A 27,077-nucleotide genomic window follows, 5' to 3' on the forward strand; every position below is an offset into this window, starting at 1 on the left:
GCAGATAATCTGTAGGTTGGGAGGCAGTGGTCTTGGGACCCGATTCTGCCCCAGGCCTGAATGCCCAGGCCTGGTCCTGCCCTGGGTAGGGTGTTCCCTGTGATGATTAGCAGGGCAGAAAGATGGGCTGTGGCCAGACATGCCATTGAGATGAACTCAACACAGTGGTCTTTGATCTTCTCAGGCCAAGCCCATTTTTTGAAAGGGATAAAAGTCAAGGAGACTTTGGGAAAGCTGGACTCTGAAGGCTCCTCATCCCTTTGACATCTTTGCTCCTTTGACCCTCTGGCACCAGCTCCCGCCATGACCCAACGATCTATCACCATCAAGTCGGGGGGCACTCGAAATTTCAGTGCTTCCTCAGCAAACCTCCTTCCAGGCTGCCGGCCCAGCTTCAGCTCTGTCTCCGTGACCCATGGCGGGAAAAGCTTTGGGGGTGGCTTTGGGGGTGGCTTTGGGACCAGGAGCCTCCACGGCCTTGGAGGCAGCAAGAGAATCTCTGTCAGCGGGGGCTACCGCTCAAGCAGGGGCAGCTTTGGGGGTGCTGGCTACGGGATGGGTCTTGGAGGCATAGGGTACAGGGTCGGGGGATTTGGAGGCGGGATGATGCCTGGAGCTGGAGGCATCCAGGAGGTCACTGTCAACCAAAGCCTCCTAACTCCTCTCCACCTGGAGATCGACCCCTCCCTCCAACGGGTGCGGAAGGAGGAGAAGGAGCAGATCAAGTCTCTCAACAACAAGTTTGCTTCCTTCATTGACAAGGTGAGAGGCAAAAAGGGTCCCTGGCAGAATCACTGGGGGATCTCTGTTTTCTATGCTTTTCTGAGGTCAGCTGTGACTAGCCCAGGACCTGCGAGGCTGGGGACTGGAAAGACTGCTAATGGGGTGGAGGAGGAGGTGGTTTCCCACTTTGTTGAGGCGAAAGCAGAAATATGTCCACTTCCAGACCCCAGGGCTGTCTGACTCACTGCAAGGACATTATTCTTTTGATGGATAGTGATCTGTTTACTGGGCTAGAAATTAGACAGTGAAAGGGGATCCGTTTGGAGGGAAAGGGATAAAGGGAAGAAAGGTTACAAGTTCAGTTCACAGAAATAGGCAGTGGTCATGTTTTCTTGCCCAGTTTATGAAAGTCTTCCTGTGGCAACCTGCCTAGTGATTTGAGTGTGTCTGAGAAGCTGGGTGGTTAGCTGGGGTGCCCTCAGAGAGTTTCACACTTTTCTTTTGGTGACAGGGAAGTTGTGAGTTCAGCCCTGAGTGCCCCCGGCTGTGTGGCCTGGAATCCTAGGGATTTCCCCAGTTTAGAGAAAGAAATGATTCTATTTTGGATTCTGTTTTGCATCACTGCTTGTCCATACCGAAGGTGATTGTTTTCACCTGGGAAGAACCATTTCAAGGATCTGGATCATTCAGGCTCCATACTTGAGATCTGGAAGAAAGAGTATTAAACTAAGAGGCAACCAGCCAGGTCCTATCTTTGGCTCTACAGCTAGGAGAATCCCTAATTTCTCAGGCTTTAGTTGTGTTGGATGGATGAACTCTATGGTACTTTTGCAGGTCTAACAGGCTATGAAATGCCTCATCAGATGGACCCAGATCTTTGAATGTGTAAAACATAACCACTGAGGCAGTGGTTCTTCAACTTTATCACCCGTGTCACCCCACGTGGCCTGGTGTTTGTATCAACAGCTGTGAGATTTTCAGAAGCCTGGCTCTGAGGGGGAAGAATGTGGGCCCTGCTTGTCCTAGGTTTATCTGGAGGGGACATGAGGAATGAGGAGATGTGACTAGGGAGGAACTTGGAGCCAGAACTGCCCTCCTTCCTCTGACAAGGTTGCACTGTCAAAGACCCTCTGAAGGCACACTGCCATCTCCGAAGTCCTAGAGGCTCTGTTTTTTTCCTTCTTGGGGTTGTGTCATTCCAGCTACTCCCAATGGAAGAACTTTGCTTAGGGAGAAAGGTTTTGCATATTTTCCCAGGCTGAAGGGCAGATGAGTGCAAGTCAAGAAAAAAAAATTAGTAGTATGAGACCAGAGAAGACCTGAGAGAGCAGAGGGAACAATGGGTTAGCCAAGGCCACACAGCTAGTGAAGCCTGGGATTCTGCCCAGGCCCCCTCCATGAAACTCCAGAGTGACCCATTCCAGCACTCCTGGAGCATGTAGGCAACTGAATCCAGATGCTAGATCTCAAGAAATCATGTGGAAAAGAAAATAGACAGATTGAATTTTCTGCCAAGAAACTCCTGCCCATTTAATGGGAATCAAAACTTTACCCAGTAACATGATGGTGGAATGTTTCCTACCACACATCAACATGGTTTGGTTATTCAGATGCTCTCTAGCCCCTTTGGCCATCCTTGTTTCTCCCAGCTCCGAACCAAGCCACTGCCTGTCTCTCGGGCCCATTGCACCTACATTTGCTTGGCTCTCTACATTCCTGGCTCCTTCCAGGCTGAGGACCAGGAGGAAGAGTCTACCATCTGGACTCTGAGGTCTTGCAGGATCCCCCCTCCACTGTTGGGGGATCCTGGATCCCAGAGCCTTCCAGGGGGCTGCTGCAAGGAAGCCCTCACAGTCTCTCACCTCTGGCTGGGGCAGGTGCGGTTCCTGGAGCAGCAGAACAAAGTCCTGGAGACCAAATGGAGCCTCCTGCAGGAGCATAAAACCACCAGAGCCAACATCGAGCCTATGTTTGAAGCCTACATCAACAACCTGAGGCGACAGCTGGACAGCCTGGGTGGGGAGCGGGCAAGGCTGGAGATGGAACTGAAGAACATGCAGGACGTGGTGGAGGACTTCAAGAACAAGTGAGTGGATTTTTAGCCAGCTTCTGCGAAGACCTTGCCCTGAGGCTCCTGGGGAGGCTCTGCTCTCTAGAAGTGCCCAGCCCAGTGGGGAAATGGGATGCATACTTAAGGCACCAAGGTAGACTCAGAGGATGAACTGAAATTCTGCAGTCAAAAATGTTGGAGCTTTGAGAGGGACCAGGGTTCTAGATGATAACAACTTACATGGGCACAGAGAGCATGATACACACAGCAAACAACCTGATAAACTTGGCAGATAAAGAAAGTAAGGCTCTGAGAGAGAAAATGACTTATCCAAGGGCAACTTGTGAGTTAAGAATTAAACTCATAGAATCTCACTCTCACATTTGTTCAACTCAATCCCATTGCTAACTTATGCAATATTCATGCATTCACCCTAACCCTGGCCAGGGGGCCGGGGAACAGAGGAAAAAGAGCCATGTATGCTGCTTTCTCCCTGGAAACCACACACACGTGCGTGCGTGCACGCACACGCACACACACACACACACACCACTAAACATGATAGTATGCTCATGTCTATAGACATGAGTAATTTCTTATTTTCATTCTTCTAACTTATTTCTAATTGTCTTGGTCCAAACAAAATGAGTGACTCAATAAGGAGTTCTAGTCACTGTTTATGTAACCCAGTAAGAGTTAAGGCTTTAGAGTTATGCTAACATGGTAGCTAGTAGCCACATGTGGCTATTTAAACTTAAACTAATTAAAATTAAATAAAATATAAAATTCAGCTTCTCAATCACACCAGCCGCATTTGAAGTGCTGAATTGCCACTTGTGGTAATGGGTTCTGTAACGGACACTGTTATAGAGCATTTCTATCATCACAGAAAGTTCTATCAGACAGTAGTATAGAGTCTAGTCAGTGGCTTTAAAATCTTGGCTCAACCACTTACCAGCTGAATGACCTAAAGGAAACTAATCTCTGTAAATCCCAGTTCCTTTGTCTGTTAAAGGGGATATTAATAGTACCCACTTTATGGGGGAGGGGGAGTTTGAAAATATTAAATCAAAACTTACATGTAAAATACTTGGTAGGGTGCCCAGTGTATATAGTAAGTTGTTAATAAGTGTTTTCAGTTTTTATTGTATTGAAGTTTAGGTATATGTGTATAGTGATGCAGACACAGATAAGAGAAACAAGTGCAGGTGGATAATTTATAATATGTGTGCAGACATGGAGTAACAGTGTTTCAATCCAAGAAGGCTTTCTGGAGGAGGAAATAAAAGCTCAAGATTGAGGAAAAAGGCACAGAGGAGGGATATTGGGGGGAAAGTGTTGAATAGTGTCCTCCTAGTTAATAGATGGGGACGTTCCTGTGGCAGGTGTCTAAGAGAAGGGCTACATGGTGCTTGCTCTCTGGCAGAGTGACTGTGAGCTGGGAAACACAGAAGACAAGGAGGGTCGCATGGAATTAGGTGAAGAACACATGTTTATATTCAATGAAAAGGCATCATGAGGAAACAATAAGGAAAACCACATCAATTGACACGAAAGAGCTTGTCTCAGATTCTGCTGGACAAGAGGCAATAAAGGAGCAGGGTTGATTCTGGTTATATACATAAAGTGCTTTGTGGTTTTAACAACATGCCATTTCATAGGTGGAAAAAGTCTCCGAGAGGTTAAGTGAACTGCCTCAGGTTGCTCAGCTGGAAAGTGGAAAAGACAAAGCCCAAACCACAGCTGTCCAGAGCTGTCGTGAGGGTGGGATTCATCCATGCTTAGGAAGGTTGGGTCACCTCGAGCAGAAACCAACTTCCTTCCCAGAGATCAGTGAGCAGAGGGGAGTGGGGCTGCCGCATGGGGGCAGATTGAAGAATGAGAAAACTGAGTGGGGGTGGGAGTTGCTCCTATTAGCCTAAAGACTTTGCTTCCCAGGTGGGGTTCAATGTGGCTGAGATTAATAATCAGGCATGAAGGTATCATGGGGTGGAAGAGCTGGCCAAGGCCTGAAATGGCATGCCTCTTACTATTTTCCCTGTTCCTCCCCTCATGGCCTCTGTTTGGTTGGAGCGAGACTGTGGAGTCAAAAAGGAAGCATGCATGCCCCTTTATGGGACCTGAGCACTCCAAGAAGCAAAGCTCTGAGAAAAGCAATATTGGAAAGAATGAGGGGTGGTTCTGTTTTGTTGTTCCGGATTTGGGTTTTGTTTAGACAAGAGAGGTTGTCCGGTTGATTTGAGATTTGGGGGGTGCGTGTATAGTAGGAGAGCTCTGCTATAGCAGCGCATTTTTCAGGTCTGCTCTTTGAGACCGGCCATCGCCTGCCTACCTGCATCCCTCACAGTTGGACCTCACTCCCAGAAGCCCTGTTCCTAACACCTATTCACTTCCGATCCTTCCCACAGGTATGAAGAAGAAATCAACAGGCGCACAGTGGCAGAGAATGAGTTCGTGGTGCTGAAGAAGGTGAGGGGTCAGGGAATATCCCTTCTGACTCCCAGGTAGTCCGTCCAGGAGAGGCAGTTGCCACTTAAGCATGTGGCCTTGTATACAAAGCTTTATTTAATTTGCACAACCAATCTTGGAAGCAGGCTTTACTTTAGAAGTGAGAAAACTCAAGCTCAGCTTGGTTAAGCAAGTGGCCCCAGGGTTACCCAGATAATCAGAAGTGAGTCAGGTTCCAGGGCTCTAAAGTCTGAGCTGTAAAACCTGACATCGGCCCCATCCCCACGAGGAGAGTCCAGTACAGGGAGAGGCAAAGCAAAACGGGCCTTGTGCTGAGTTGAGTCTCCAGGACATCAAGTCAGGCTTGGTGGACAGGAGTAAGACAGAGATCAGCTCTGGGGAGCTGTGGACCTTCCCGCTTAGAGGTGTACAGGCAGAGAGAGAGGAGAATCAGCCCCAAGCTAAGCTGGAGATGAGAGATGGAGCAGTGGTGTGTGAGGGGGAGGAAGGGGCAGAGAGTGTTAGGAGGGAAAGTCAGGGAGAGCCTCGGGACCCAGGATGGGGTCGTCTTCACCACGTGACACACAGAAATGCTCTCATCCCTGGGAGCTGAAGTTCCCCCGCCTAACCCGCAGACAGAGGGCTGGTTCCCCCAGACTGGGTGGGACTCAGAGTGACAGCATGTTCTGTGCCCAGGATGTGGATGCCGCCTACATGAACAAGGTGGAGCTGGAGGCCAAGGTGGATGCCATAATGGACGAGATTAACTTTCTGAGAGCTTTCTACGATGCGGTAAGCAGTGCCCAGTGCTCTCTCCTTCAGAACGTTGAAAGCTGGGGGCCTCGGCTGGGATCGGCGATATCGAGGAGGGGGTGAAGGGGCATTGTGTCCCTGGTAGGCCTGGTAAGGACGGGGAATATGCCCAGTAGGTCACATATGCTTGGTGCCCAATAGAAGTTGGTGATGTTGTTCCAGGAGCAGGAGCAATGACCACAGCCCACACGGGGCAAAAAGACATCATTTTCTCTGCTTATTCACTTTATTGCCGACAGCTGGTGTGGTGTTGGCTCCTAATTTTGAATGAGCCCACAGTACAGCAAGCCCGTGGGCTGAGACCCTCAAGCTAGGTCAGCTACTAGGAGAAAACTATTTGGGAAAACAAATTGCAGCACACGACCACAAAATAATCATTTCTCGAAGCAAGAAATACATGAACCAATTGTTAAGGAAAAAGGGATATTTTCACTTAGATTTGCGATATGGACCAGTGATTCTCAAATTTTCTAACACATTAGAGTCTTCTAGACGTCTTGTTAAAACACCAGTTCTGATTTAATGAGTCTAGTGTCGAGCCCAAAATGTTGCATTTCAACCAAGTTCCCGGGTGATGCTGATGTTGCTGGTGTGGGTCATAATTTGGGAATGTTGCTTTAGATGATTGAGGAGTGATAATTGAACAAATTAATTGTGGGCTTACTGTTTCAAAAACCAGCTTATATAGACATGGATTTATTTAATCTTCCCAGAAATCAGATGAAGCAGTACTGTGTAGGACTAGCCCCTCTGAGACACAGAGATACTATCTAACCTGTTTGGCAGATCCAGAACTTGATTTTTCAGTCCGGTGCCCTTTCTGCTATTAGAAGCCGATTTCCATTTTTCATCCCTGAGGAGCTGGGAGGAGCAAAGTTGGGAGATAGGACTGGGAAGCAGCAAAGCTTTCTGGCTCCTTCTGACTCCGTTTTCTTTCATGAGATGATTTCTTTATTTGGTGTGAAAGGATGTGTTTTCACAGAACATGAGACATTCATGTTCTCAGACATTTCACAGAACATGACACTGACAGGTTGCAACAAGGAGTGTTTCCTTGACAGTGGAAGCAACTTCGAGAGAATCCTGGCTACAGTTATCTGTGCTGCTCCTCCCTCCATGCAGATGAGTTGGTGATAAAAAATGGGAGTTAACCTAGCGACCTTCCTAGTGTCCTTCCCAGCCCTTTTAGACCTAAGCAGGGTGCTGCATCTCTACAGTACAGATGAAGCCTTTGATGCCAGGATCTGTTCCGGAGGTCTGGTCACAGTGTCCCAACACGTACGCACATGTACACACATATGCACACACATGCACACACACACACACATGCACATATGCACACGTGCACACCCTGCTCAGCCCTCCCATTTGGACACCATCACAGGAGCTGGCTCAGCTTCAGGCCCAGATCTCTGAGACCTCCGTGATCCTGTCCATGGACAACAACCGTAACCTGGACCTAGACAGCATCATCGCAGAGGTCAAGGCCCAATATGAGGATATTGCCAACCGCAGCCGGGCTGAGGCCGAGTCCTGGTACCAGACCAAGGTGAGGTGTCAAAGTCAAGTTTATGAAACAATTATAGAGAACTGGCCAATTATGTAAGAGTTTTATCCTCTCAGATGTCCAACTCTGATGAGGTCAAAGGGATCTGAGTTCAGCTTTGGGCTTGCCCTTTGTTCCAAGTAATCCTTGGGCTGCATCATTAGGACCTGGAGGAATAGCCAGGTGAAGGTGGAAGGTGGTCAGTCCTTCTGCCACAGGGAGGGTGAACACACGTCCAATGCTCTGTAGAAGAGAGGTGAAGGACAGCTGGACCGTATGGGCCACCAGTGTCCGCAGGAATGAGAGAGGCAGGGTAGGAACAAGAGGTAGGTTGGGCCTCCTGGATCTAAAGGAGAGAGGTGGAGCAGTCTGGGGCTGAGGGCTTGGGGTGTCAAAGGCTGGATATGGGTCACGCAATGAGATTTTCCAGGTTAGAGCAAACATTCTGAGCTGAGGAGTCACTGGGGATATGAGGTGTGGTGCCAAGGAAAACAATGATAAAAGAGCTTTAAAATCAGAGAGTGACAGGCATTCCCACATGAGGCTGCATTTGTGATGATGAGATACATGGTGTCAAGGGAGAAGGACAAAAGGCTGGATCCAAGAAAAAGGGTCCAGTTGTGGGGTGGAGCTGGTGGACACCAAGAGTGAGTGGCAGAGCCCAGGGACAGTGGAGATGGATTTGATGGAGAATTGGCGGAAGCAGAGGGAAGCGTCCGCAGGCAACACACTGAAAGCCTGCTGGGCCCTGGGCAGCCACTGCCTTCTCTCCTCTGGACTTACCATCTTTGTGTCCTGCTTCTCCCCCTGCCGCACCCCAGTACGAGGAGCTGCAGCGGTCTGCTGGTCAGCACGGGGACGACCTCCGCTCCACCAAGATGGAGATCTCCGAGCTGAACCGAATGATGCAGAGGCTGCGCTCCGAGATTGATAATCTGAAAAAGCAGGTACGGCACTCCAGAGGGCATCCCGCCCGTGCCACAGCCCCCGGGCAGACCTCGGCCTGGTCCTAACTCAGCCCATGCAGAGCGAAGCCTCCCCAGAGGAGTGGCCATCCAGGAATGTGCAGTCTCCCACCTCACCAGGGGTGTCAGGACCTTTTTCCTGAATTCTGTCCAACGTCAATTCTTCTAGAAAAAGCTCTGTCCTCTGGAGACACCCAAGGTTAAACTTTGACTTGCATTACTTACCTATTATCCAGAGATGTTCAGTATTGAAAAGGACCCCCAAAATAATTTTCTCTATCCTGGCTAATTCTCAAATAATCCAGCGGGGACAGAGACTAATCTTATTTTTAAACACGATGAAGCTCCAGCCTTCTTTGCATGAGATCCATTTCCGGAAATTCCTCCATATTTTTAACCTAAACCCCGCATCTTTCTGCATTCTCTGTGGACGATTTCACAAACTTCCATGTCCTCCTGGCAGTGTGCCGCACTCCAGGCCGCCATCGCTGATGCCGAGCAGCGCGGGGAGATGGCCCTCAAGGACGCTAAGCACAAGCTGGCTGAGCTGGAGGACGCCCTGCAGAAGGCCAAGCAGGACATGGCACGGCAGCTGCGTGAGTACCAGGAGCTCATGAACGTCAAGCTGGCCCTGGACATTGAGATCGCCACCTACCGGAAGCTGCTGGAGGGCGAGGAGTGCAGGTGGGTTACCTCCTCCCACCGTGGCTCAGACTCCACCAGAGCATTATAGTGATGCCACAGAGGCCAACAGGCCCGCAGGGGCAGGCCCTATATAGAAATTCCCAGGAGAACCCAGTTAAAACGAAGCTGCTTCCTAGAGGTCTTCTGCAGTCACATCTCCTCCTACAGCTCCTGTTGGACCCAGGGCAGGGACCTAGGTGAAAGGTATCAGAGAGAAATGGATGGCCCGTGACTACCCGGAAGGTCACGAGCAGGGCCATTTCTGCCCAGTCCCTCTAACAAATGAGGTCACACTTGGGACAAGCCTCAGGGCCTCTGTGTTTGCCCAGAAATGCCTACAATCTAACTATTCCTCTCTATCTAGTGAGCACAGGTCCCTTTCTCCATTTCCCTACATATTTTGACTGAATATCTCTTCCAGATGTCCCCTCATATAGTCATAGTAGCTTCCTTAGCTAATGAGATGAATGAAAGTTTTGTTAAGCCCAGTGCCCGGCCCACAGTAGGTGTGCTGTGCTGGTAACTTTAAATACAAAGAATGCAGGGCTCTTTAAAGTCTCAGCAAATGAAACGTCCCTTTCTCTTTCCACCTGCAACAGACTCACTGGAGAAGGTGTCGGACCCGTGAACATCTGTGAGTAAAGGTCTTGGGATGATGATAGAAAAGTGGGAGACAAAGTGGAAGCTAATAATAACGTCACTAACAAGGATTTGATGGCCAGAAAGTGAAAAGGCTGGGGTAGGGATGTCATTAAGGCCCTCTCACAGGCTCTGCAGAGACCCTGCTCTTCTTCGGCCCTTCTTCCCGGTGCAGTCAAGAGAGATTTGTGGTGACTCCTCATTCCCAGGGCTGGGGTCATAAGTCCACAGGAATGACTCCACCCGGGCCCCAGGAGAACCCAGTTATAAGACAGGACTACTCACAGAGCGATGGGTCTCCCATCTGAATTCCTAATTTCTCAGCTAGTTCTGGCAGGAATTCAAACTCACACGACTAACAAGAGGTAACTAAACAGGTTACAGGTAAAGACATATATTTAGAATTGAAGCAAATCAATTGAACAAGCAGAGCAGTGACCGACCTGGCTTGGCCTCAGCTCACGGGTAGGAGATGGGGAGGAATCATCCCTCAGAGTGACCCAACAGGTGGCACGCATAGAGCCCTGAGTCCTGGGCACGGGAAGCTGAGTCCCCTTGGACTCCATGTGGGTCAGACTATATTTGGGAGGCTGAAAACCAGGATGAGGGAGAACATGAAACCACTTCATACACAGAACCAGAGTGTTTCACCTGGAAAGCAGATTCTGAGAAGTGAAGCCTAACAGGCCTCTTCAAATGTTTGAAAGACTGTGGTGAGCTGTGTCCTGAGATAGTTAGCCCCCCATTGCAGAAAGTATGTGAACAGAAGCCAAATGACTGCCTCTCAGCGACACAGTAGAGGGGATTCCAACCCCGGGGGAGGTTCGTCTGGGATGATAGAAAAGTGGGAGACAAAGTGGAAGCTAATAATAACATCACTAACAAGGATTTGATGGCCAGAAAGTGGAAGTCTCTTCCAGCATGGAAGTCTCTGACTCCATCACAGCAGATGGGGCCTCGCATTTCATTCAGCGAGATGCCCTGGTATAGATGAGAAATGAACACAGCATGGGAGCCTAATGCCTTGGTTTCTGGCAGGAGTGACCTTGGACATGCCACTTGATCTCTTTGTGCCTCCAATTTTTCCTCTGTAAAATGGGGCTGCTTGTAGTAATGGCATCCTCTCAGGCCCATTGCGAACAGTGTGCTCATAGCTGTGAAGGGGCTTTGAAAAGCACGATGTCTTCTGCAACTGCTCCCTTCGAGGCAGTGTGTGATGGGGACAGAATCTGTGCCCGCTCTCTCTGACCTCGGCTCCCAGGGAACTGAGGGGATTCCTGTTCCTTGAGAAAGCGCCATGGAAGGGAACCACAGGAGCACCAGACCCAGGGAGGGTGGGTCTTGGGAAACTGGAGGAGCCTGCCAGTGTGCCCTGTGCTTTCTCTCCACAGCCGTGGTCTCCTCTTCCGGGGGCACAGGCTACAGTGGGGGCGGCGGCCTCTCTATGGGCGGGAGCAGCTACAGCTATGGGGGCGGCGGCGGCGGCTTCAGTTCCACCAGCGGCCGCAACATGGGTGGCAGCAGCTCCAGCATGCGCATCATCTCCAAGACGTCGTCCACCAAGAAGAGTTACAGGAGCTAAAGGGTCCCACCCTCTCAGCTGCCTCCCCACTAAAGCCCCCAATTCCCAGCCCAAAGGTTTGCTGCTTTGCTGACACTCCTTGCACAAAATCAATCCTAGCAGCAGGAGGCACAGGAAGCGAGAAAGTGGCCTGTGAGTTCTAAGGTCACCTTGTCCATTTCTCTGCCTCCAGATGGTTCCCCATGGAGGCACCCCACTAGCTTCTCATCCCAGAGTCCTCCAGGGGCCACAGGCATCCATTCCAACTAACACTGATTCAACTGCTCTGAGCCAAGACCTGGGCTAGGACTTTGCCCTTTAGTAGTTTCGAGAGCAGGGGTGCAGCTGGGGTCTCCCTTCTCCTGTCCAACCCAGATCTACTGTAACCACAGCCCTTCATGGGGGTGCTTAGAATTGACCTTGGTGCCCCCAACGAAGTTGAAGTTGAGTCTCCACGTGTGCTTTCTCACTGCAGACAGAACACTTTTCCCGCAGGCCGCTCAGACCAAGCAATGTCACAAACCCTTCCCGCTTATTGCCTCCTCACCTCCTTCTTTCTCGTCCCTGCCCAGGCCCCCAGCCACTTCCCCTGACAACTCCCACCAGCAGAGTATTTAATTGAGAAATCAATACCCTTCAGAATATTACCAACTCTTGATTATTTGTAGGAGAATGGAAAAATTTTATCAAGAATCCAAAAGTTCTCCATGGCCTGGGGCTGCATTCGATGACACTTCATAGCCAAATTCCTTCCAAATCTGCCTCGATTCAGCCAATATTAGAATTGCCAGCCCAAACAGAAATGTCCTGATGATGAGAGGGAGGAGGAGATAGGCTCCTATGAGGATATGGGAAAGGCAGCCCTGCTTCAGAGGCCTGCAACAGGCACACCGGGAGAAGGAACCGAATGAGCCTGTGTTAGAACTGCCCCAGGAGAGTCCTGCAAAATAACCCTCCAGGCTCAGGGCTTCTTCTCTTTCCTCTGTGCTGGCTATGTCTCTCTTCTGGAAAGTTTTTTTTTTCTTTTCCCCCGCCCTTCGCACCCTCTCTTTCACCCTCACTCCTTTTTCTACTCATCCTCCACTACCCTGGGTGTTTCCTCTCTCGATCCCCTCTCCGCTCCTTCTCTCTTTCTCTCCTTTCTTCCTCTCCCATTCTTCTATTTGGTGATGTATTTCCCACTCTCTCAGGGTCGTAGAGAGTGGGCACAGACTCCATCTGTGTCACCTCTCGATCTTTCTTTTTCTACCTTCCTGTCTCTGAAACATCTACAGTGCAGATTTGCCTACCCCCAGCCCTGGCCAGAACTGAAATTCTTGAAGGTGGCCCACCAAATGCCCTGCCCTACAGGGAAGGCCTGAGAAAGCAGACTTGAAAGAGAGGCAGTTCTTCCCTTGGTGATTTTTCCTCACTCTGAGGGGACACATCGCTCAGTCTCTTGAAGGAAGCAGAGGTAGGGTGGCGGTGGAATAGGGGACTGGGGTAGGGACAGAGATCTTCTCGAGGCTGGCCTTCATGGGGTAGTCTTCCTATTTAATTAGAAGAGTTGTAAACTCTCAAAACACCTGCCATGTATTCAAGACCAAAATGCATTTCGAAGGCAAATGGAGACTGGCTGCCGTGCTGCTGACGTGGAGACAGGAGAGCTCACTACTTTGGAAAAAAAAGTCACTCCCGCTCTGATCATTTCAAACCCTTCCCAAGTGCCTGCTCCCTGCACCTGCCTATTTCCTGAAATAGCTTCAATAAAATGTCACCGAGCTCTCTAGGTCTTGACTGAGTCTATGTCCTGTCTCGCAGCTTGGAACCAGTGTTTTCTGGGAGAAGGCGCCATCCATCCACAATGAATCTAATGAACCATCACACTCTCCACTCCCGGGCTCTAGTCTTGGGCTCCAGGGAGCCCAACATAGCCATTAAGATCATGCTCTGGCCTGGATGTGGCGGGGATGCTCTCCCATGTCCATATCTCCCCAGTGAGCCCTGCCTTCCAGGTCTGCCCACTATCTCATTAACTCTCTCTGGCAGGAGTCTGAACAGGTCCACTCTCTGGTTTGACTTCTTGGCATCACCATCACCATTAACAGCATCTCCTGGGCCCAGCTCTGTGATGCTTCCTCCAGTGAGAATCTCCTTCCCCTGCATCATGCAACAGGACCCCACTTCACCCCACCATCACCCATGGTCTCTTATTGTACCTCACATCTCCCCCAGCCCCAATCTTCCCTCCTCAGTATGCTAGGACCCAAAGTCAAGACTGTGCAAGAGGAGACTTTGTGAAATGTCACAGTTAGACTGAGAATTTCCAAGCACTAAAAAAAGTTTGAGTTCCAGTCTCCTAATCTACAGGTGGAGAAGCCAAGGAATGAAGAAGACATAACATATGTTGGCAGCAAACCCTTAATTCCTAATGTAGGCTTCTCTCCACTGGAGCAGCAGAGCATGGTGACCTCAGAAAGAATGAGATTGAATCCCGGCCTTGTCATGGACAAGCTGGGTAGCTTGGGGGACTTACTTAACCACTCTGCTCCTTGTTTTCCTTGTCTATAATGAGAAACTAATCATGGTTGTCATCGTAAGAATTAAATGTGATAATGAATGTAGAGCTCGGGATGGTCCCAGCACATAGAAAGCACCCAATCAATATTATTACTATTATTATTATTGAGTTAAGTCTGACTTGGGAAAAAGTCACAGTAAGGAAGGGAAAGACCTGTCAGTCACAGCAGCAGTTTCACTGATGAGGCTGATGGAAAGGAGGAGGGAACAGAACTGGGTGGGGGCGGGTACAGGGAGCATCTCCAAAGAGCTGTAACATGCATGCTGGGGGAGAAGGCCTGTTTCCCTCATCCACCTGAACAATTCCTGAGGATAGCAATTGTCCCCAGAAATGTCCTCAGGCCATAAAAGAGTCTGTCTACCTGAGGCTCAGGATGCGGTGGAAAGGAAGAGAAAGGAATAGCAACATGGAACCCTGACCTAATAGCTGACATCAATGCCTGTTTTGGGGGGCAAAGAGTCTTGGGGAAAGCACCCCTTCTTCTCTTCTCCTCGAGCACAAGGCATCTCCTCTTAAGTTCCCTGAGGCCTTTCCGGACTAAAAGTGTCCTGCAGGTAAGACACTATATATAGAGCCTACTACCTCAAGAACTCTAGTGGGGGTAGGGGTTAGCTAAGCCAGAGCCGGGACCCTCCCTGTCTTGAGAATGGGCACGGCCCAGCATGCTTAGGAATGCTTCTCTCACCCAAAAGCCTTCATCCCTGGGAGATCCTAGGATCACCTCGGAGCTCATGGAGGGCACTTGGACCTGGAGCATCTGCAGAAACACATAAAAACAGCCTTGAGGAAATTGAGCATCCTCAAGCATATCTAACTTGGCCTCTAATCCCAGGGCAGCCAGGGAATATAATTCATGCCCTCTCTCTTATAAAATGGCATAAAGTCCCAACTCTCCCTTTCCTTGAGGCTAAGCCACTGAATATGCCAAACATATCTGTCTGGTTGGCCCCTTTCATCTTTCCCATAAACAAGAAAGGAGGACATATAGGACTTTTATAGGGCCCACCAGCACTGTCCATCGGCTCCTTCTCTCTGCTCTTTGCTACCCTAATTATCCACCTGGGTACTTAGAGCTGCCAATCTTCCAAGCTCATAAACCTGATTTTATGGTGACTGGGAGTTTGACCCAGCTCAGCCCTCCAACCCTCGACCAGATAAAAGGGTGGGAGCTGAGCTGACTCGATAGCTCTCGCCTCTTGTTCTCCCCGTCAGGGCCTGTCTCTCTGCCTTTCTCTCCTGCCATGTCCTACCGCTCCCTCCATCAGGGCTCCAGATGTGGCAGTCGGAGCTTCAGCTCCTGCTCGGCTGTTCTGCCCCGGATGGTGACCCACTATGCAGTGAGCAAGGGGCCATGCCAGCCCGGGAGTGCGGGGGGCCTCCGCATCCTGGGCTGCCTCGGTTCACGGAGCCTGTGCAATGTGGGCTTCGGGAGGCCCCGGGTTGCCTCTAGGTGTGGACTGCCTGGCTTCGGATACCGAGTGGGGGCCACCTGTGGGTCTTCTGCATGTATCACCCCTGTCACCATCAATGAGAGCCTACTGGTTCCACTTGAGCTAGAGATCGACCCGACCGTGCAGAGGGTAAAGAGGGATGAGAAGGAGCAGATCAAGTGCCTCAATAACCGCTTTGCATCCTTTATCAATAAGGTAAGTGAGAGAGATCCCAGTGGTCCAGGACCATGGGATGCAGAGAACATCTTGTGTCTGGTCCAGGAGAGCAGAAAGAGACTGAAAAGAGAGAAGTCATAGTTCATCTATTGGTTTTTCCTTCACTCATGACCACTAACTGTTGAAAGCTGGTTAAATCAGGCTCAGCACTAAACATTCCTGTTTGTTACTTCTTTAATTTTTTTTAATATGTCATCTCTCTCTGGATGTTATCTGATAAAATTACCAAGGTTGCCTAAGGTCAGACTACAAGAGGAACTTCCGAAGCAATGATAAATATTGAAAGGGACAAACTAAGAAACAGAGAACTGCTTTTTCTGGTGAGATTTTAACAAGACCCCCTTTCTGAGTGCCTGAGCTAAGGTGAGACCCTTGAGCCTAGAGATGAGAATGAGTACTATAACCATGAAATTTGCCATCAGCTCTGAGATGAGCAGGTGGAGCAGTCAGAGCTAGGGACACAAGTTGACATCTGTCAATCCCAGAACCACAGCTCTGAAAGCCTTCAGGGAAAGAGGACATGCTGCCTTTGGAAGGTGCTGAATTGGCTAGTCACCCTTAGCTGCCTCTGGGCCTGTCCTCACACCCCAGAAAGTTTCTTGGGGTTAGAATACATGCCAAGGGCTGAGTCAGTGTTTCTGGTGATCCCAAGATTTAGGGCAAAGAGTCTTGGGCCAGATTTTAAGGAGACCTGGACCCTGGTATTGGTCCCACTCCTGACTGTTACCTCAAGGCCTTGTGTAAACCTCTCACCTCTCAGCTTCAGGGACCCTGCTGCCTGGAGGGGAAGGAAGAGATGATGGTGGGAAGATGAAAGGAGATAATACATGCAGAAGTGCTCCAAAAAGGAAATTGTTTTAGTAAATGGGAATTGTTACACTTGTAGTTTAGTTTTGAAAGCTCATTAAGCTCTGGTTGCAAATTCATTTTAACAATGTGGGCCCTGGCTGTCAGCAATATCACACCAATGCACAATACAGAAAATCCCAGGGTGAGGAATGGAGACCGTGTTCCCTCTGCCGGTGACTCACTCAGTTCTCTTAATCTTGGTTTCTAAGCCACGAAAATGGAGGAGGTGGGCCAGTAGCTCTCCTCATTACTGTGACAGGGACGTTTTTGCACATAGCCATACAAGATGGAACAGAGTCCATGAAAAGAGCTTAAAGTTCTGGGATAGAGCCTTTGATCTGCGCTTCTCCCCTGAGTGTCCCCAGGCTGTAATTGAAGAAAGCCCAACTCCTCCTGGGTATAATGTCACCTGCTTTCTCTAGCATGCTGATCTGCAAAGTGCTTCCCATGCACAACTCCAAGTAGGAGCTTTAGGAAAGAAAGCAAGGCTTAAAGGGATGGGCTGGCCTGGCCAAGGTTACAAAGCTGGTGGGAGGCAGGCAGGCAGGGCTGGAAGGAGGACCTGCCCCAAGCCTTATGGCAACCCCTGAGTGTAAAGTGGGTCCTATAAGCTCCCCCAGACAGGGGAAACCCACAGAGACATAACCTCAGGTACCAGTCTATGCAGAGAACTTAACCTGTAAATTCTAGCGTATTGGCAGCAGCGTGTCAGGAGAGAGAGCAGAAACTGATCCGCTGCCCCCATCACCATTTACTCTCTTCAAGGCATAGTCCCCAGGGTCCCAGCTGCCCAGTAATATCCTGCTCTTGGCTGCAGGTTCGGTTCCTGGAGCAGAAGAACAAGCTGCTGGAGACCAAATGGAACTTCATGCAGCAGCAGAGGTGCTGCCAGAGCAACATAGAGCCCATCTTCGAGGCCTACATCTGCACCCTCCGGAGGCAGTTGGACTGCGTAGCTGGGGACCGGGCCAGGCTAGAGTCGGAGCTCTGCAGCCTCCAGGACACGCTGGAGGGATACAAGAAAAAGTGAGTCTGTTCCCCTTTCGCCCCACCAGGGGACCCAGGGTAAGCTGTGTAAACAATCTGGGTCTCAGTCTCCCCATCTATAAAAAGTTTTAGGGAAGCTAAAACTTAGTTCATTCAATGGTAGAACAATTAGAGTGGATAACATAGGCAGAGCATCTAGGATACTGTCCATTTGGCACACGATAAAAGCTCTGAAAGTGTGTATGTGTCTTCATCTCCCTTCTTACCTCCCTGCCTAAGGAAGGCCCGCATTCTCCCCCTCGATGTCAAACAAAATTTTTCCGATGTCATTTCCGGCATTCCGGGGCTATGCTCTGTTCTGCCCTATCTTCCACCAATCCTTTGCATTTCTTAAATTACTTCTTATTCCCCAAACGGATCCCCAAACCCTCTTTTCTCTGAGCCTTTTCTCTCCCTGTTCCTTCTTCTGATAAGCCCTCTCTCAGCATCTCTTCGAACCATATCCAGGCTGATATATCCTATATTTTCTCTCACTCCATGACTTCCATCTTCTCTAATCCTCCGGTCACAGCTGCAAGTCATCATCCCTCCTCTCACTATCAGGTCCTCTGTCTCCCTTGACTGTCCTCTTCGTTCTTTGCGGTGAAGGCTCTGTAGGCTGCTAGACCTGCAGCTCAGGCCTGACTCAGGTGGCAGAATGTAGCTGATAAGCATATGTTAATGAAGAGCTTGAAGGCTAGTAGATCCAGTGCTTACGAGAAGCCAAGGCCCAGATAAATTGACTCATGATCCTACGTGGTTCTCTCTGGGCCCAGGATCCCAATGAAGCACATTTTGGTGGGGGAGGGTTAGGAGAGACACATTTTAATCGACAAGAAACAGTGTGAATGTGCTGAGAGCAACGATTCATAAAAAATGCGAGTCAGTGGAGTGGAGCCACGTGGGGAACACTCATGCTGCGGGTGTCAACCACATGCCTACCTGTGGTTATGGAAAAGACTGACTCCTTCCCTTGAGATGCACAGACCAACAGCTACAAGGTAGCACAAAGCAGAAGAGAAGAAGAATCCTAAGAGAGTGAGAGAGCCGAAGGGGCCAAGAAAGGCTTCCTGGGGGAGATGCCATTTGTTCTTGGCCTAGAAGGATATGATTCATTCCAGTTGGTTCTTATAACAGAAGAGTCCAGAGTAGACCCTGGAAAAGGAGAAGGGCCAGGAATAGGTGACAAGGAAGGGCCAGAGTATGCCAAGTGAGAGCGAAGGACTCAAGCGGACTGTGACAGGTGAGATGTCATGAGGCTATGGGAGGGGCGAAGGCCAGCCGTCTCAGCAGGAGCAATGCCTTTTTGAGGGGTAAGACACAAGATGGTCAGGAGACATGGCTTGCAGTTCAAGATGAAGACTTTGGACTTTAAAAGTGGGACAATGGGAGAAGAATGTGATTGAATGGTATTTTAACAATAATAACCAACACTTACACAGTATGTACCCTATGCCAGGCCTAGACCTTTGCAGATATTAACTCATGTGCTATGTTAACTCACAACAGCCCCATGAGGCAGGACTAGTGTTATCCTCATTCTACAGATCATGAAACTGAGGCACAGCAAGGCCAAATCAATTACTCAAAGTCACATCACTAGCACATGATGAGCCAGGATTTGAACCCAGGCTGTAGGCTCCAGCATCCACTGCTCATGCTGTGGCAGAGTTCTGCTGGGAAAAGGAAGGGTAGGAGTCAGGAAGTACAGTGAAGCTTTTAATGGATTGATGTTGCTCTTCAAACTGAGTCATTCTGGCCAGATGAACCCCCTGTCCCTGATTCTGTTGCCTTAGTGGGTAGTGAGTGGGTGAGCATGGAGCCTAGAGGAAATAGGCAGTGTCTGGACTGTGTCTATGGGTCTGGTAAAGTGGGTAATTGCTACCTCTGCAACTGAGCTGCAGGTGGGGCCAGGCTTAAGACTCTCCTGGTGAGGAGGGCATGGGGTCAGCTGAGATTTCAGCGATTGTAGCCAACTCTCAGAACAACTCAGAAAAGACAGCTGTGCCAGCAATAGGCAGCCAGTTTTTTGCCACCTTCCCAGGAGAAATGACTAGATGAAGTAGGCTTTCTTAACAGCAAGACAGAATGAAGGTAGCCTTAAGAAGGACTTCCCAGAGGATGATTCATCACAGGAGCAGGCTAGTGGGGAGTGGAGAGTGGGGTAAACTGGCAAAGTGGCCAATGAGAGGCTGTGCTAATAATCACCTATCTTGACTGGCTAGAGGAACTGGAGGTGTCCAGAGACAGGGGCTGAACCTGATGACTCCTTAGGGCATCCAGTCAGTGAGAGGCGGATTTGTACCCCCAAAGGTCCCCTCCCTCAGGCCTGATACCAAGGCTCCTTCCAAACCCCACAAGCTGCCGGAAACATTTTTTCCCACCCATTCCACCAGGTATGAAGAGGAGTTGTCCCTGAGGCCCTGTGCGGAGAACGAGTTTGTTGCCTTGAAGAAGGTGAGAGAGGGTGGCACGGGGAGGGAGGAAGCCCCCTGAGCTGGCCCAGCTGGCCTTGGGACACTCGGGCCCTGCACTATATCCAAACGTGTCTGCAGCACAACCACCTACAAAAGGGTCTCTTACCCCTCAGACCACAGTGCCAGCCCTGGTCATCCTGGGAAAGAGGCGGGCCAGTGTCCTACACCCCTTCCTAAGACAGTGATTGATCTGGCCTCTATCTCCGAACCCATGTGGGTAAAGCTTGTTGGGGTTGTGTCTACACCCGCCCAAGAAGCTGGAAATGTGGTAAAGCCAAAGCAAAGGCAAAACAAAAACTCTGACTCCAACCCCAAAAGGTGAAAACCATTGCCATGGTTCCCCAGACAGATAGCTAGGTGTTTTCTGGCCTGAGCCCCACACATTGAGCTCTGAGAAACTGCATTCAAGGCTCCTTTAAATCCTGTTCTCCTCTGATCCTTCCCCAACAGGGTGCCAGGTCCAGGCATGGGATCCTAGGGCTGGGGACCCCTCTCTCCATCCTTGGCTTTGTGACCCCTCACTTTCACATGGGCTTAAATGAGGAAAAAATTGATCCCACATCTGCCATCTGCCACCCACTTGCTAGGACTGGTCCAGCCGGCAGAAGGGGTGGCCCTCCCATGTTCCCCCAGCCCTAGTTTGTCACCTCTCTGATTGCAGGATGTGGACACAGCCTTCTTGATGAAGGCTGACCTGGAGACAAACGTGGAGGCTCTGGTCCAGGAGATCGACTTCCTGAAAGGCCTGTATGAGGAGGTACCTGCAGCCATGCTACCCACAGGTGGCAGAGCAGGGGCCAGTTCTGTGAAGACAATGGGGTGGCAAAGCTCTGGCCCAGTTGTATGTTTCAGGGCAAAAAGATTAAAAAGTGAGCATGTGAAGAAATCAGTATGAGATAGCTGGTTCTCAGGTAGTGAGACCCCCCAGAATTCAGATCATTCAGATCTTGGCTCTTAGATCTCTGTATAACTAGAGGGTGGGAGATGGGGAGCAGGTTGGTGATTGAAGGCCCAGGACAGCTATGGCAAAGTCCTGTGCAAAGCTGTTATGGGAAGGTCAGAGCAGGTTCTCCTGCTTTATCCTCAAAAATCTCACCCATCCTCACCCTACCCCCAGGAGATCTGCCTGCTCCAGTCTCAGATCTCAGAGACCTCCATTATAGTGAAGATGGATAACAGCCGGGCGCTGGACGTGGATGGCATCATTGCTGAAATCAAGGCCCAGTATGATGAAATCGCCAGCCGCAGCAAAGCTGAAGCAGAGGCCTGGTACCAGTGCCGGGTGAGGCCTGGGTGGAGAATGGGGTCCCCAGACCCACTCTCACCCAGAAAGTGGGTAAAAGATAATGAGAGGGTCATGCCACATCACAGAAACAGGGAACCCCATAAACTCCAGCCCCTGTTGTTTCTGCCAGGCCCCAGGCCAAGTGCCTGCAGAGAATGTGGGAATGGACTTCCCAGAGAGATCAGGGTGCCAAGGTGTCCCAGCTCTATTTACCCACAGCCACCCTGGAAATGAATTCAAGGAATACTAATTGGCAATGATGGAAAAGAGGACTCTGGGCTTCAAGGCATCCGAGGACACTAATGGCATGGAATGGTTACTAATGGTGGAGAAAAAGGGTGATTAAGGTAGCTCCAGACTTAGGTAATTAGGGGCTTGCTGGGAGGGCAATTTGATTTAACCAATATTATCATCTCAGTCTCATCTGCTTTATCTGTGAAAGGCACCATTTGTTCATTTATTCAACAACTGTTTCTTGAGCATCCATCATGTGCCAAGCCCCATTCTAGGTGCTAGATTCCAGCAGAGAACAACAGACAGCAATCCCTGCCCTTGTGTCGCTTTCATTCTAGAGGCAGGGGCAGGGGAGGGACGGACAACAAACGAGACAAATAAGTACAGGTATGTTAGATGGGGATGCATGCTATGGAGAAAATAAGTCAAGGTAAAGCACAGGGACTGTTGTGGGAATATGGTTTTAAAAAAGGCAGCCAGGAAAGGATGGCCTTACTCTGAGGTGTGTGGCACCACAAGGATACTAAGAGTCAGACCATCCCTGTGCTCAAAGAGATTACAGTCCACAGTGAGAAATGTGTAACCAACTAAACAGGAAAACAAGGTAGCATGAAGCGATTGCTAAGGTGGAGCATCAGGCTAAGGGAGTGTGATGACTTAAGGAACAAATATGTCTGCAAAGGCAGAGGCACTGGCATTTGATCTGGAGCTTGAAGGCCAAGTACAATATCAATAAGCAGAGCATGGAGGATGGGTGTGTCTAGCTGAGGGGCAGCAGGAGCCAGGATGCAGAAACATGAAAGTGAGGTGCGCAGTATGGAGTGCCATGAAGGAGATGGGGCTGGAAAGGTAGCATGGGGTCAGATCACAGCAGATGTGCAGAGCTGAGATGAGTACTTTGGACTTTTTTCTGAATACTGTAGGTACCACTGCCCAGGGAGTTCCTGCAAATGATGCTGTGCCCATTGTCTAGAGATCTGTGGTGACCAAAGATATCAAAACCCTGGCCTGAAGTCAGTTCTTAGTGACACAGACTGTAGCCCATCCTCAACGGGTTTCGCCACAGCTGGCCCCTCCTCCCGTTGTCCTCCTGGGCCACCCATTCGTCAGATGGGCTCAGGAAAAACAACATCAGTTACCCATCCTCCTAAATCAGAACCAGAAAGAAAACTCTGTTATTTAAGGATTGTATTTAGCTGTGAGGATCAGAAATTTAAAAAAAATAATAATAATAATTAAAACAAATTCAGTTTTCACTTTTTTCTCAAGTAATTTGAAGTTCAGAAATAGACTGCCATGCAAGGTTCTATGTCACCATCAGGGACATAGGCACCTTCTAGCTTTCTACTCTCCATCTTTTATTTTGTTTTAATCCTCATGGTTGCTTCATGTCTCAAGATGGCTGCCATAACACCAATTTCACATGCTCATTCCAGGCAGGAAGAACAGAAGGCAAAAGAAACACGCCAACTGAAAGAACAGAAGGCAAAAGAAACATGCCAAACATGCCAATTGCCTACTTCGAAAAGCTTTCCTGGAAACCCTACCAGCAAGGGCCATAGATCTCACTAATGAGAAGGCTGAGCAATATTCTCTTATTTGGGCTCATTGCCATGCCAAACAAAAGCAGAATTCTGTTTGCAGAAGAGAAGAGTGGATATCGATTAGGCAACTATAGGCTTTCACACAATAACCAAATAACCAAAGGGCCAAAGAGAGGTATTTGTGCTTATCTCTTGTTTTGCATTTTCTATGCAAAATGTTCCCATCCATTATGTGCAGAAAATCTAAAGTTGGCTAATTTTCAAAAATCTATAAATGTACTTCATAACACACTCTGCAGAAACTGGCTTCAGAGTTGCAAACGTAAAAAAAAAAAAAAAGTGTTGAGCCAAGATATGAAGAGACATTGCATTTCTTTTTCAATCGTTTTGGAGGAAATATACAAACTTAGTCACCCTGGGGGTAGACATGGTCTGTCTTTAGTCCTTGGTCTATTAGTCATCCCAGGCTGAGCAGGGAAACCCCTTCTGAGGTCCAAGGACATCTAAAAGGAACAGAGCCCTCAGGTAATACGCAGGCTCTAGCGGAGAGAGAAAAGGACAAAACACCGAACAGCTAAACAGAGAGAGGAGCTTGGAGAAGAATTTAATGAGCCTCACTGTTCAGGGTTGGGAGGTGAGAAGGGACTTAGGAGCATCCTAGAAAAAGACCACAAAATTAACTAGAAATGGAAAGGGGATAGGGAGCAGAAAAGTGTAAGAAGCTAGAGAGTGTCTGAGTGAGGAAGTTGCGGGAGGAGAGACGCGAGACAGTGAGGAAGGAGGTTAGAAGGTGCCACAGTGGCGGGTGTCATAGTTCTGACCTCTAGGTCCCCACAGTATGAGGAGCTGCGGCTGACTGCCGGGAACCACTGTGACAACCTCCGCAACCGCAAGAACGAGATCCTGGAAATGAACAAGTTGATCCAGCGGCTGCAGCAAGAAATTGAGAATGTCAAAGCCCAGGTGAGGCCAGAAAGACCTTGTTATGAGGGCCCGTTCCAGGATGACCCACTGCCTGATCATGCGGGGTGGGTCCACCCTCCCCGGAAGTGCTGTTGAAGAGGGAGTAAACTTATGCTGCCTCGATTAAGAAGGTGAAGACCTTTCTATAAAAGAGCTGACCAGCCACAGGAGGAGCAACCTCAGGAAATGGCAAGGTCTCCCAGAAGCCAAGCGACTTATCGTCAAAACTGAAATAGCAAGTAGATCAGTAGATGGGAGCATAGAAAAGAGGGTCTCCACGGTCTCTTTTAAGCCAAAGACTATAATTCTATGGTCTTGAAATTCAAAGTGACTCTGCAGAGTTCATAAAATCAGATACATTTTGTTCTCCTAGGTTAGTGAAGACTAGTCAGACACTTAAAATCTATTAGCTCTGAAGAAATTTCTAAGAGAAACTCTCAGGTCTTCTTGAGGTTTTGTAGACAGGAGAACTGGTCCCAGTCCCCCAGATGAACTAGAGGTCACCATCCTAGGATGAAACCCATAGCAGATTTGAATCTGCCATGTAACCAAGACTGTAAGAAAATCTGACTCTTCACCCGGTGTCTCTCTTTCACTCTGACACTACTACCATACTCACCACACTTCTGACACCAGATATACGAGTTTTTCCCACACCAATCAATTCTGCGGCACCAGTTGGGAATAGCATCAGATCTCACAGGTTAAGGGCTGTTCCACAAGACTGCCCCACTTCAGATGCCAATCACAAGTCAAGGCTGTCACCTGAGCTTCTGACCAATCTGCTGCAAATTAGAACCCCCTCCTTGGGTTCGATTAATTTGCTAGAGCGGCTCATAGAACTCGGGAAAACAGTTTACTTACTGTTCACCAGCTTGTTATAAAAGGATATGATAAAGGATACAGATGAACATCAGATGGGAACAATGAGTAAGGCAAGGCATGGGCAGAGGGGCGCCAAACTTCAGTGCCTTCTGGGCGCACCAGTCAACATCCACGCACGTTCACCCACCTGGAAGCTCTCCAAACCCTATTGGGATTTGACAGAGGCTTCCTCACATGGGCATGATTAATCATTAACTCCATTCCAGCCCATGTCCCCTCCCTGGAGTATAGGGTGCAGGGCTGAAAATCCCAAGCTTCTAATCATGGCTTGGTCTTTCTGGTGACCAGTCCCCATCCGAGTTATCCAGGAGCCCACCCAGAGTCACCTCATGAGAACAAAAGACATTGCTATCACCAAGGAAATTCCAGGGGATTTAGGAAATCTGTGTCAGGAACTGGGGTCAAAGATCAAATATTAGAACCAAAGATGCTTCTAGTGCTCTTATCGCTTAGAAAATTACAAGGGTTTTAGGAGCTCTATGCCAGAAACAAGAGGCAGAGACCAATATATATAAATGTATTTTCTATTACCTCACAATGACCATGTTTTCTCTGTTGTTCTGACAGTCAACCTAAGGCTTCAGGGGCCCCCCATAATGCCTTCTGTGCCTTCTCCCCCAGCGCTGCAAACTAGAGGCTGCAGTGACCCAGGCGGAGCAGCAGGGTGAGGCAGCCCTCAACGATGCCAAGTGCAAGCTGGCGGGGCTGGAGGAGGCCCTGCAGAAGGCCAAGCAGGACATGGCCTGCCTGCTCAGGGAGTACCAGGAAGTGATGAACTCCAAGCTGGGCCTGGACATCGAGATCGCCACCTACAGGCGCCTGCTGGAGGGCGAGGAGCACAGGTCAGTCAAGCATGGGCGCCAAGTGTGTATGTTCTCCTGCCCTCTGGTTGCTGCTGCTGCCCCTGCTCATCTCGCAGTCATGGAAAATCCAGAACAGCATATAGTCGCAGACCCTCCTCATGAACAAGACCCGTGGTGCAGGCAGAAGAAAGGGGGTGTTGCACACCAATCAGACTCGTTCTCTTTGATGCAGTTACTTCATGTCTTCTTTTTCCTCTCACCCCAGGCTGTGCGAAGGCATTGGGCCGGTGAATATCTGTGAGTAATGAGCACTCCCCAAGGGCTCTGGGGTTGTGGGGGCTGATGAACCCAACATAGGCCACAGCACCCCTGCCCAGACCTCAGCATGCTTCCCCACCGCAAAGGAGGACTTCTGTCCACTGAGAGCTCCTGGTCAGAGGGAGAAGTCTCCTGCAGGGCTACCCAAGTCTTTGGGAGTCAGAATGAGGGGCAGATATGTATGGTGGTTCCAGTGCTTCAGGGCCCAGAAACTGCAATGAACCATACTGACAAGGGGATGCTTTTCTGGAGAAAGTGGATTTGAAGTAGACACTGAGTAGACACAAGTAGACACTGAGAAAGGGTGAAGCAGAAGCCAAGGCTCTAGGCAAAGAAAGGAGGCACATGGGTACCCAGTAAGCACTTTGTGGCTAGGGTGGGAGACATGGAAGTTAGTAATTGGGGCAGGGGGCCCTTAGAGGTGAGTGGCTGCAGGTAGGGGGCACAGCCTGGCTGAGACAGTTCAGGGCAATATGCCCTTAGAGCCACACAGGGCCCTGAGCATCCCTTCTTGTTCCCACAGCTGTGAGCAGCTCGAAAGGTGCTGTCTTGTACGAGCCATGTGTGGTCAGCACGCCCATGCTGAGGACCGAGTATTGCCCAGGGGGCACCACTGTCCTCAAGAGCAGTGGGGGCTGCAGTGTTGTGGGCACCGGTGAACTCTACGTCCCCTGTGAGCCCCAGGGGCTCCTGGGCTTCCGGAGCGGGCAGAGCTCCAGCATGAAGCTAGGGGCTGGGGGTGGCTCCTCCTGCCACAAGTGTTAGCACCACCCTAGAGGCTGGAAGCCCAGGGGACAGTGCACCAGCCCCCCGCCTGGATGTTGCCCAGCCTACCAGGGCAGAAGCCCAGGAGATTCCAAAACCCCATCTTCCTGTACTGACCTCAGGTTTCCTTCGGGTTTTCACTGGAAGCCGTTCCTCTGGTTCATCCATATCTTCTAGTCACTATTCACTTAGCTGTATGCAGACTCTGAGCTAGGCACTGGGGGTGGGAGTAGTATGCAAAGAAAGAGAATGCATTGCCTGTTTCCCCTGGA

The 27,077-nt window shown here is 49.7% G+C and overlaps 2 protein-coding genes across 2 annotated transcripts; both read left to right on the plus strand.

Annotated features, from left to right (window-relative positions):
- The first annotated feature begins 155 nt into the window (after positions 1-155).
- Positions 156-11,875, plus strand: LOC120602205 (keratin, type II cytoskeletal 5-like). The gene is made up of 9 exons (XM_039862231.1): positions 156-762; positions 2,601-2,809; positions 5,182-5,242; positions 5,918-6,013; positions 7,419-7,583; positions 8,402-8,527; positions 9,009-9,229; positions 9,829-9,863; positions 11,260-11,875. Exons 1-9 carry the CDS (start codon positions 304-306, stop codon positions 11,448-11,450), a joined length of 1,563 nt encoding a protein of 520 aa, XP_039718165.1. The 5' UTR covers positions 156-303; the 3' UTR covers positions 11,451-11,875.
- A 3,278-nt stretch (positions 11,876-15,153) lies between these two features.
- KRT82 (keratin 82) lies at positions 15,154-26,907 on the plus strand. The gene is made up of 9 exons (XM_039862232.1): positions 15,154-15,635; positions 17,323-17,531; positions 19,928-19,988; positions 20,670-20,765; positions 21,126-21,290; positions 23,909-24,034; positions 25,541-25,761; positions 25,988-26,019; positions 26,564-26,907. The coding sequence occupies exons 1-9, from the start codon at positions 15,231-15,233 to the stop codon at positions 26,803-26,805; spliced, it is 1,557 nt and encodes a 518-aa protein (XP_039718166.1). The 5' UTR covers positions 15,154-15,230; the 3' UTR covers positions 26,806-26,907.
- Positions 26,908-27,077: the final 170 nt, after the last annotated feature.

Source organism: Pteropus medius, unplaced genomic scaffold (genome assembly GCF_902729225.1).
Source record: "Pteropus medius unplaced genomic scaffold, Ma_sr-lr_union100, whole genome shotgun sequence".
NCBI classification, from domain to species: Eukaryota; Metazoa; Chordata; class Mammalia; order Chiroptera; family Pteropodidae; genus Pteropus; species Pteropus medius.

Coding starts and splice junctions, on each gene's coding strand:
- KRT82 (XM_039862232.1), top strand. CDS start 15,231: ATGTCCTACCGCTCCCTCCATCAGGGCTCCAGATGTGGCAGTCGGAGC. Junction 25,762..25,987: donor CTGGAGGGCGAGGAGCACAG/GTCAGTCAAGCA, acceptor CTCTCACCCCAG/GCTGTGCGAAGGCATTGGGC. Junction 26,020..26,563: donor CATTGGGCCGGTGAATATCT/GTGAGTAATGAG, acceptor TTGTTCCCACAG/CTGTGAGCAGCTCGAAAGGT.
- LOC120602205 (XM_039862231.1), top strand. CDS start 304: ATGACCCAACGATCTATCACCATCAAGTCGGGGGGCACTCGAAATTTC. Junction 9,230..9,828: donor CTGGAGGGCGAGGAGTGCAG/GTGGGTTACCTC, acceptor CACCTGCAACAG/ACTCACTGGAGAAGGTGTCG. Junction 9,864..11,259: donor TGTCGGACCCGTGAACATCT/GTGAGTAAAGGT, acceptor TTCTCTCCACAG/CCGTGGTCTCCTCTTCCGGG.